General features: G+C 40.4%; 1 protein-coding gene across 1 annotated transcript in view; it reads left to right on the plus strand.

Moving 5' to 3' along the window:
• The first annotated feature begins 565 nt into the window (after positions 1-565).
• Positions 566-11,726, plus strand: part of frmd4a (FERM domain containing 4A) — a 241,423-nt gene continuing 230,262 nt past the window's right edge. Inside the window, exon 1 of the mRNA XM_034176652.1 lies at positions 566-1,028. Coding sequence (XP_034032543.1) covers positions 996-1,028 — 33 coding nt within the window. The 5' untranslated portion in view covers positions 566-995. The remainder of the gene's footprint in view (positions 1,029-11,726) is intronic.

Consider the following 11,726-nt stretch of genomic DNA (forward strand, 5'->3'; position numbering starts at 1 on the left):
ACACATGCGCACACATGCATATGTGCACGACAGAGCACCAGCTTCCATTCTCAGAATGATGATGCGAAAACCACCTCAGACCTTTATGACGGCAGCCGTCACACGGTGTGAACGTGTGAAGTTGTGGTACTGCTCCTGACACCGTGTGAACACAGTTACGTGTGGAAAGGTGTGTGTTTGTGGATTTTTGGAGGGTGACTCTTGTGTTACCTGTTAAAAGAATAGAGGGTGATCAGGTTGCTCGGTGATTAAGAGCCACTATTGTCTGAAGGGACAATAGTGGCCCTGAGAGTGCTCTCTCTTCTCCTTTTTTTTTTTTTTTTTTTTTTTTTTTTTTTAAGATCTTTCACATTTCTTTTGCAAACACACACTACAAATGTACATTATGTTTGTTGTCCCTTGTGCTTTGAATTTGGGTGGGAACAAGAATTTGACAGTGTGGGGTGTGTGTGTGTGTGTGTGTGTGTAGATGGGGGGTGGAGGAGGGAGTGCTGAGAAGCTGAGAGGGAGACAGAAGGGGAGGGTGGGTGTGAGGGGGAGGAGGAGAGGGAGAGCTGTACTATGAAAAAGACCTGCAATCATTTGCCACATTGAAGGGAACAAATGTAGCTGGAGGCAGAGCAGGAGAGAGAGAGAGAGAGAGAGAGAGACCTTTAATGGACATTGCACAGTGAATGCACCGTGCTTCAGAGGGGACTATCACATGCTGACAGACCTCTGAAAGGAGGAGATGCACAGGGAGCTCTGGCACTGCCCCTCTCTCCTCCTGCACCCCTCTGCAAGTGTGTGTCACTGACACACGCACGCACATGCGTGTTCTGTCTCTGTATGTCTGTCCATTCTCTGGGCTCTCTGGGTGGGTTGGGAGCTGTGTTGCAGAGGAGATGTCAGCTCAGAGGATGAGACAGCGTTTCTAACAGGATCTATTTGCCACTTGGATACTACTCCGCCACAGCCGAGAGGACCTGAACCCACCGGAACCAAACACATCAGCCATGGAGGGACTGCTGTCTCCGATGAGGACACGGGTAAGCGTTGCACAGCATCCCGGCTAGACTGATTCCTGCACATGAATCCACCCAAGTAGACATGTAAAAGGCAGATTGCAAGCTGAGCTGGTGGACAGCTGAAATGAATCAGTCAGTGCCGCTGTCACCGTGGTGATGGTACAACTCGAGCTGAGAAGTTTCTGAGCCGGTGGCGTTGCTAGGGGTGATGGGCAGAATGCTGTGCGAGTGAGAGAGATGCTGGTGTTAATTTGCTAAAAGGTCAGTGTGCGTTAATGTGCACAAAGCTAATGTATGGAGTGTGTGTGTATGTGCAAGCATCTTAAAAATAAAACAAGGGATCCTTTGAAAGAATGACTCAGTGTTTCACAGTGGTGCTGGTCTCCCTTCAGTACCATGCACTGACTGTTTGATACAGACAGAATAGAGAAAGAATAAGTGGAGAAAGCACAACATTCTGAGCACAGCTTTGGTGAATATCTGGAAGTGTTGTTGTAGTTATTATTATTATTACTACTACTACTATTATTATATCAGTAGTAGTCATTGCATTACAAGCAAAAATACCCATTGGTTAGGATGCAAAAGATAAAAAATTTATATAAAAAAATGTAGTGACCATATTATATAAGTCAAGGTTTCCTTTGTGGGACTTGATGTTTCAAAATAAATACCTGCAAATAATAACGGTGATTATGAAATTAATGAAAATCATTAAAAAAAAAGAGTAGGTACTGTACAAATCGTGTTTTAAATTATATTTAAAAGTACTTGAAGCAAAGTTTTAACTTGTGCTTTTGTAACAGTGTTAAGATATTTTAGTCCATTTTGACCATTTTAGTTTTCATTTAATTGTTTGTTGTTTTGTATTGTATTGACTTAGAATAACTGATGCCATGATTCCACACATTCTAATACTATTCTATCAGGTTGTGGTATGCACCTGCAAACCTGGTTTGTGATTTGCCAGTAAACTCAAAAGAAGAAGTTTTGTATTCATTCATCTAAATGTTAAGTTTATTGTCAGACTGTGGCTGACGACGTGACCAAGGCACTTTATGTATAGGATTACTAAAGGTTCTCTATATTCTGAAAAATGTAGAGTATGTATGTGTCATATTAATGCATATATAAGAATATAATTCAGTTAATATGTATATGCATAAGGGCCTTTTGGTGAGAAGAACAAATGCCATTCTTTGAACAGTGCCAAGGGCCGTGTGGGTTACCGGCTCAATTAAAGCCCAAGGCAAAATGGCCATTTTTGGCATAAAAATGGCCGGCCACCTTTTCCAAATGAACAAATCTATGACAGTAATTTTTTTGACATGAAATATGTCATCGACCTATATTACACCTTGACAAATTAGAAAAAAGTTATCAGACAGCAGGTAACCCCCCCCCCCCCCCAAAAAAAATCACTTTTAAGACCACATATATGCTTGTGTTCAAAATAATAGCAGTGAGTTTAAAAAAGTGAGAAACGCTCAAAATCCATATAATAGCTTTTATTTCCACACATGTAAATGCATTGGGAGTATGGTACATTCTATTCCAAATCCAGGGTTCTCGCCAATACAGTTGAGTGCAGGGGGCCCCAATGCTCTGATTTGGATCTCCTATGCTGTGATTTAACCATCATAGGGGGCTTTTCTGTTTTGTGTTTTTTTTTTCTCTTTCTTTTTAACGTCCCAGTTAGCAACACAAAGTAGCCCTCAAAATGCAGGAAATAGTGTTTCAAAGGGTTATAAATTTTAAAAATATTCTCAGGAGGATGCCCCCGGACCCTCCTACCAATAGTTGCATCCGCAACGCTTATTGCGCGGCTATGCCACGCTAATTTCCCCCCATGCTGTTAAAAAAAACAACAACAAAAAAAAATCCTGGTGAGAACCCTGAAATCAAAACATGAAGAAAAATTGATCAAGTCTCAAGGTCAAAATACAAGCTTTGGGGTGATCATGCTTTGCAGTCCTTGCCCCCCAAACTATGGAAGAATTTACCCTCTGATATAAGCATTATTACTGACCTTGCACTTTTGAAATTGAAGCTCAAGAATTATTTTTTCAAAACGACTTTTAGTACCCGGCAGCACTGTGACATTTTTGCCTCAGCTGATTTTATTATGTGTTCTGCTCACATTCCTGTTCATTTTATTTCTTGGTTTTACTGGAAAGCACTTTGATCACCCTTTGGTCATTGTCAAAGGTCATATAAATAAATGTTTTTTGACTGATTGTGCAGACAGTGAAACGATCTAATGGACAGGAGGCCACTTCATTCTCTTACCTCACCTGGCGTCTTCATTTCTGTTTGAGGTTTTTCTTTTGTGCCACCTACACTGCTTTTAACATTAAAGCCAAGAGTTTGTCTTATCCCTGTCTGTCCACCCTCCGGTTGTGTCTGTCTGCTCCTTGCTGGGTTTGGTAGTCTGATTTATATTTGCAGTGTCGCCAATAATCCAATGCAGAGAGCAGCGTTAGTGACTTGGCTTTAAAGATATGGCACAGAATCAAACCGCTTATATCTGTGCTGCTTGCCACCACGGCCAGATTTGCCCAAAAGCTGTGGGAATCATTTTCAATGACTAAAGGGTTATTGCATTTATCTTCATCAGACACATTGAGTTTCACATGCCCTGCAGTCTGTCTGTGCATGTCAGTTTTGGCTTTGGGGTCACTAGATTTATGTGCAGAAATCACAGCAGAAATGTTAAGCGCACGTTTAGCACATAATTTGGCTTTAATTCAATTCAGGTGCAACTCATTTCATACAGAGGCAGACACTAATGTGATCGCCTTTGTTTGTATGTATGTCAGCAAGATACCTTAAGAACACCAAGTCCAGAAGTGATCAATCTGTTAAAGTGGGCCTATGGATGTGAAGAAGTGATTTGATTTTTGCTCATGATTGGTCAACAATCAAGGTCAGAGGTCAATGTAAAATGTTTTACCAGCGTTTGTGGTTGTGCACTCACAGACCCTGAGTACTGAGCCTGTAAATATGACATTCATAATTTGATATAGATGCACATTCCAAAACTATCCAGCAGGTGTCAGTGTTCATCAGACAGCAGCATAGCATGTGATGCCTTCTTTTACATGCAGAATCTGGAACAACATGGGTGTTTCACAGGTTCTGAAATGACCAGAAACATGTTTTTACCTCCACCAAGGAGGTAATGTTTTTACCAGACTTTGTTTTTTATTTGTTTGTTTGCCTGTTAGCAGGATAATCCAAAAAGTAATGATAAATGATTCCATTTTGGAGATGATCCTGAATATTTTCTGGAACTGAAATCCAGAAGAATGCTTGGTACACAGCACCATTTAACTCAAAACTTTGTGAGTGGATGTTGATTAAATTTTGTGAGTAGATGGATAACATCCTAGAAAATTAAGGAATTTGCTTTGAATTTGATCTGGAACATATTTTGGATCCAGGATCCCTTAGACGTTTTAAACATTCAGGAACATTCATTCATTTTCTATACCTGATTACACCAATCAAGGGTCACTGTGGGGCTGGACCCTATCCTAGCACATCATAGTGAGTGTGACACCTGTCACATGGCCAAATCAGGAGCATTTATTTAAAAAAAATGTATTAAAACTGCATGGGCTACTGAGCTTTTTAAGATTTAAGGCATAAAAAGAGGTTTCACTGGCACCACTATAATTTTATTTACTAGCCTTTAAGTAAGGGATTCCTAATATAATATTACCATTATGATCAAAATTTGTGTTGTCTCAAAAAAAAATCATAAAAGGTTCCCCTGATAACATCAAGATAACTTCTGGTCTTTTCAAAAAAAATCACGAAAATGAGCTGTAATTTTACAAAACGTTTCTAAAATAAACCCACATTGTAATGCTTGAATTTCAAGAGAAACTAAATTTTGTCAGTTTAGTGAAATGTGGTTAGCCCTCTCGCTTTAATAATAATGAACTTTGATGAGATGAGATGAGATATACTTTATTGATCTCACAGTGGAAAATTTATGTTTACACTCCAGTTACCTCAGACAGCAATTAGTCCACAATTATTACTTGTTTACCGTAATAATGGCACACATCAGAATTAAAGACAGCACATACACATTTGACATTGTTTATGTGCCCTAAGTTTGAAGAAGTCCGTTATTGAGGCAAGTGGGTGAAGGCCATGCAGCAACTCTGAGATGCACCACCATTGGCTTGGGGGGAGTAACAGGGGCTGCAGCTAAAACTGCAACGCCCCACAGAAGGAGAAAGGAGTGATGTGAGCAGGCGCCGGTGTGGGGAGTGTTGATGGTGATAGGAGGGGGTGGGGGAGGGGAAAGCAGTTTATTGTCTTTGTGAGTTGAGATAAGAAACAGCCAAGTGATCCCCAGGTCGAACAAATTCCGCTGGAGGAAAACAGTCGGGCAATTTGACCTTCAGGCTTGATAAGCCTGTAATGTTATGGTTTGAGCAGTGAAAAACACTTTTTAACAGTTCCACTTGAACAACCAAATCCCAATAATGAATTAAGAATATTCCCAATTATGAATTAAGAATATTCACCGGCCTCTGAAATCTTCAACTTCAACTGCAAGGCACGCATCTGCTCCAAGATGTCATCAAATTTGCGTCTGAGTTCAAGAGTCATCACAGTCTGAGAATGCACTGCCAAGCTCGTTAATCATGATGGACAAGCGAGGGGCTGTGGTTCTTGATGCCACCATCTTGCCAATTTTCCAGTAGATCAGGGCAGCACATAAGCCAAAAAGTACCAGCCCTGCTACCATAAGACCAAAAATGAATAAATCCTCCACATCCTCAACGGAGAAAGGCGCCAAGCATGCCACACGCCAGTTTGTGAGCAGATAAATAATGTCCTCAGAAATAATTTGTGTTATTTCTGAGTCGATATAGAACATATTCTGGATCCCGGATCCAGAAAAATGCTTGGAAAGAAACGCTAAATTTAAAATTTATGAATGGGGCTTCATTAAATTTTATGAGTATATGGATAAATTCTTAGGAAACTAGGCTTGATGCTAAATGCAAGTGAAAGTGGGTAATTTGTTGAGGAATAATATGTGCTGTCCAAGTACCTTCTAGTTTAACCCTCAGCAAAGCAGGTTTTGTGCTTTAATTACTTAGCAGTGAAATATTTTCCTGTAAATGGCCCAAAGCCTATTTGGACCTATGATGACCCCCCTGCCCCCCAAAACGTCTTTGTTTGGAATAATTTAAAAGCAAAATCAAGACTTGACAATCAATCAATCAGCACATCATCCTGGGAGCTCATTTACATTTTAGACCCAAAATACAATCCAGCACCTGGCATTCCCAAAACCAATCCTGTCCTGCCTGTAATCATGGGGATGTTTAGCAGTACATCCTTTTCAGGGATGCATCAAAAGCAAATTCATCTCCAATGTAACACACATGGAATAGCTTTTAAATCATGCACCATACTGAATTCTTAATGATAAAGGAAAAGAAAGTAGTAGTAATCTGTCCCTGTATTCCTATCCCTTACAGGTTCCACTCCTCGTCCCACCACACAGTCTACTTTTATCCCTGCACTTTGCATCATTCTGCTGCTCTGTGTCTTTACTTAGGAAAACAGCAATGAGCAGGGAAATTGGAATAAAAATAGCATGAGTGAGCTGGGAGTCGACGTGGCCTTCCTTACCGTACGCACTGTACGACGAAAAAGCAAATCAGCACAAATGTAAGTTGTGATTATTATCAGCAGTGTAATGCTTAGAGAAAATTTTAAAGAATCATATTTTTTAGTCTTTATTTAGACCTTAAAGCTACAGTGTGTGGGATTTAGTGCCATCTAGTGGTGAGGTTGCAGACTGCATTATGCAGTCACAGATGATTTTGTTTCACATTTTTGCATTTTTTGGCGGTGAGGATTCGTGCTCTCTTGCCTTCTTTTGTCATAAAAAAAAATGGAGGTTCAGAAACTTGTTAGCCTGCATCAATAAACAGTAAACAGTAAACAGAAAATTCAATTTATTTTTTCTTCAATCGTCTGGCCATGCTGCAAACTGCAAAAGGCAGAATGAGTATGTCCCTTTAGGGCTACTGTATCAATGTATTGGTGCAACATGTGGCCTCCTTGATGACTCATTCTAAGTTTATGAAAATGCTTTATTTCAATGCTGCATGTGATTATACACTAATGAATAAACATATTGTGCGCTTCACCACATCTATGATACCCCAGAACTGTCTTGGGTCCTTAATGGCAACCACCCAGGCAGATAACCTGTCCATCCCCACCTCTCAAAAGTAACCATCTGCCACATCCAGATGAAGCATGAGTGGCCCCTTGAGCTTCTCCAACCAATGGTCCTTAAAACTCAGGCAACACTCAGGCATTTATGGTAATAAACACCAATAAATCCAACACATTGTAGGTTTATGCCCCGTTTACACCAGACTGAGACCTATATAAGACTTACAAGACCATGACATGTTGTCAACTCTCACAGGCCTTGGCTGGTCTCCAGTTTGATCTGTTATTTGCGTTTACACAAAGCATGCATTGCGATTGAATTGTGCGAGTGAAATATATGTTAATATCGGGGATCAGTGGTGCAACATGCGGAGTCAGTTGAAGTCTATTACGACCAATAGGATCAGGTTGGGACATGTGAGAGTTTACGAGACCAATTATGTGAACTGTATATCTTTTAACTGATCACACAACTGTTACAAGTGTTTTAAACAGTTCAATACACTTGTGCACCTGTTGGAGACCGATGGAGAGTGATGGTGACCAGGAGGGACCTTTGTTCTGACAGTGAAGACCCCACTGTGACCAGCCTGCAACACCGATGAGAGCCAGTGAGAGTGACGGCGAGCAGAGGCCAGTTTGCGGTCATACATCGGTCGTGGACTTGGTGTAAACGGGGTGTTAATGAAACTCTAGTGCATTGCCCGTGGAGATCCACAAGTTCTAGACTGACCCAAAATGTATAAGCATACCAAACGGCAAATGTTAGCTCTTCCTAGTTTCTCCATGATTGAAGTTACACACATGCACAAGCCTACACAGAAGCCACTTGGCTTTTAATATATAGATGATCTACTGCCCCCTGCTGGAATGGCGTGTGAGTCCGGAATTTAATTATCAATATCTATCGCTCATTGTTGTTACCTAATATTGCTAATTTCTCCAAAAATAGTAGTCTTATTAACTTTCCATTTTTGCAGTGTTCATCCCTGACTGAAAATACATAAACATACCAAATGGCAAGTGTCAGCTCTCCCCAGTTTCTCTGTGATCGAAGCCATATGCACGCACGCATACACGTACAGAAGCCACTTGGCTTTTAATATATAGATATTCATTACTGCAGTGTTTGTTTGTTTTTTATCTTTCTGATTTGGTGTTACTGTTTGCTGATGCAGTAATGTTCACTAAGATGCAATTGCCTTGTCTGTGTAACTGCTGTATTCAGTTTTTGTGTTTTTGTGGCAAAGATGAGAAGTGGTTTGTTCCCTGGTGGTGACTTTAATGCATGCATATAGGTCAATGGAACAAGGATTTCTGGAGCTTCACAGAACTCATCGTCTTGAGAGCATGTGCGCTGCTGTGTGCAACACATCTTTTCCGCACATCACTCGACAGGCTCCTCCTCTGCGGTACTGGATCAATAGTGTGCAGTTATCAAGAGATTAGCTCTGTCAATGCTTTATCAGTCTAATCAGACTCCTTTTCCTCTCTGGTTTACTCCGTCTAACTCATGCCTGTCATTTATCCACCAGTTCTCTCACTCAGGAGTGCTGCTGCATGTGTTGTCTGAGACTTCTTTTTGCTGCTGATCACGTTTGAGGCCACATGTGTGTGTGTGTGTGTGTGTGTGTGTGTGTGTGTGTGTGTGTGTGTGTGTGTGTGTGTGTGTGTGTGTCCAGCTGCCAGTGACAGATGGACCCATTACAAAAAAAATGCCCAAAGGCTTGGACATACACATGCACTCAGAAACTCATCTTTATGCTGTTAAAGAATAACCAGATTATTACCATGACATTATAAAAATATGCAGCAAATTCAGTCTGTAAAGGTGTGGTATTTTACACATTAATATATAAACCATTTTCTATGTAAAGATTTTGTGGCTTAATGGTACCCCGTGCAGAGAATGAAGCAACACTCCCTCTGTGCTCTGCGCTTTTCTGTCTCCTGTTACATTTCCAGTCTGGTTACATTTCCATGGTCATTGAGTGCATGAGATTTCCATATGTGCACACAGCCATACATACAACTTACCACATAGCTGTTGAATAGTTTGCTAGACAATGGCTGATTTTCAGAAATATGTTTAAAAAAAAAAAAAAAATCACAATTGCAGGCTGAAAATGCTTCTGACCAGTAAGGTGGTCAGACAAGAAAACACATACAGCCAGCTTTTCTGACATAGAGAGCCATGAGACCTATTAAAAGGTTCCAACTGCTGTTCCTTTTGCGCTATATCAGGGGTTTTCAAAGTGTGGAAGAGTGAGGCCCCGCTAGAGGACAACTAAATAGCTGTACCGCCCCCCATCCCCCTTCGACACACATACAAACAATTTCAATATTTTTGTGTGTTTCTTCTTATTCTTTGACACGTGTGTTTTAAGGAACTGTCTATGCATTTACACATTTTAGCCTTTGTAAATATTTTAAACATGTTTTTTAAAGAACTTTCTATTCTTTCACACATTTCACACGGAGAACAATTCTTGTTTCTTGCTCGCAACAAGGCAAGAGTCCCAGTTAGTGACTTTAATCCGCACAAAAGTGACTCATGATTGACATTTTTAAATGGCTTTGAGAGGGGTTAAGAAGTGGACTTGCTGCTTCTGAAAAGCAGCGAAGCAATGAACCACGAAGCAGTGGGTCAGAGCAACGCTTTGTTGTTTCAAGCTTCAAGAACAGCTGCTGCAGAAGCAGATGATTACAGACTCACTGCAGGGTCTGCAATCAGCGTAGAGAAATTATCATTTTTTCCCGATAAAACACCCTCAATAACAACGACAACTCTGAAGGACTGATAAAGGAATTGTTAAGCAAAAAGGCTACTGAGGTCGGTGGATCGAGTCATTACTTAATGATTCTCCAATGAATAAACAATATATCACAACCAATCCACACACACACACACACACACACACAGGTCTACTTAAGGGGTAGGCGTTAAAAAGCTTTACTTCTGTCTATACTCTTTCAGGCACACAAATGCATTGTTAATCAATTTTCTTTCTTCGTTGTAAGTTTTTTGTTGTTGTTTGGACTGTGTGTGCTGAATAAATGTATTTATTCATTCATTCTCAAAAAGAACCGTTTCTCGATATCCATCCCTTGCCCCCCCCCTCCCGAAGAACTCTGGTGCCCCCAAGGCGGGGCGCGCCTCACAGTTTGAAAACCGCTACTCTATATCAAAGAGGAAAGGGCAGAGGAGAGAAGTATGAGGGGGAGGGCCAAGGAGGGAAGTTGTATTAACATCCTGATGTGTGGTGCTAGTCTGACATATAGTGGCAGCAAAATCATTCATATCCCCTTTAATCTCTTTATTGCAGACATTACCTCTGTTAATAATATCAGACGTGGCACAACCGTATGGACACAACTGCAAAGTCACATCTAATCTAACAGTGAGCCGTGAGACTATGAGGGCTTAAATGGGGAGCAGACTAATCAAGGTGTGATGAGGTGGAGGTGTGTGAAAGGGTCTGGAAGGAGGCGTGGCCGGGGAAGACAAAGGTAAGTGCAAGAGAGTGCAGTGAGACAAAAGCAAAGCGAACTGGGGCAAGACAATTAAGTGACTGAAAAACCAACTGCAAAATCTGAGGTGCTCAAAAACATTAATTAATGTGAACAAAACAAAAGGGGAAAAAGTAGGAAATAATGTGACTAAAATAATAGCGGGAAACACAAAGATCAATGATTATAACCAAAGCTAGAACAGAACTGTGTCTGATTAAAATATAAAAGTAAATGCAATAACCGATAATGAGGTGACAACATAAACTAAGACTACACCGAAAACAAATGAACAGAACGACAAAACCAGAGACTACAGAATAATGCAATAAATAAGAGGAACTAACTGATAAGCAATAAGTGACAAACAGAAAAACCGGTGACTAAAGCATAATACAATTAATGTGATAAACAGAATTAAACTAAAACTAATGCAACATAAGGGACCAAGCGTGAAAGCAAACAGTAAACAATAAAGCAAAACTAAATACGTGGCAAGGAAATGATACACAAAGAATAAATTAAACAAAACCAATCATAACTGAAGCATGATCATGACAACCTGATATGATATGAATAAAAATATAGAAGGCTCTGAACCTGGAGGCCAATGAGAACCCATGGGCAGGAGCATGACAAATTCACACAAACTGTACATCAGACAGAACTCAGTAGTAAGCGTACCATAATAACCATAATGATGATCTCCCTTCCAACAATCAGCAAATGCAAATGTGAAACATTTGAAAAGCTTGCAAGCAGAAAAATACCCAAAACTACTTAGCTCACACTCAGCTACACAATTAGGATAGTTAGTGTTAGATTGCCACTCTCTTTTTCTCTCTACTTCCCCAGATTCATTCACAAAGAAAGCATCCATTTTTCATGGTAGCACACCACAAGAACAAACTTAGTAAAAAATAAATACATATTGTGTCAAGAACAAGTGAACTTGCTGACTTGATCCCATGTCAGTGTTCAGTCAGTAAT

This window comes from Thalassophryne amazonica, chromosome 8 (assembly GCF_902500255.1).
Source record: "Thalassophryne amazonica chromosome 8, fThaAma1.1, whole genome shotgun sequence".
NCBI classification, from domain to species: domain Eukaryota; kingdom Metazoa; phylum Chordata; class Actinopteri; order Batrachoidiformes; family Batrachoididae; genus Thalassophryne; species Thalassophryne amazonica.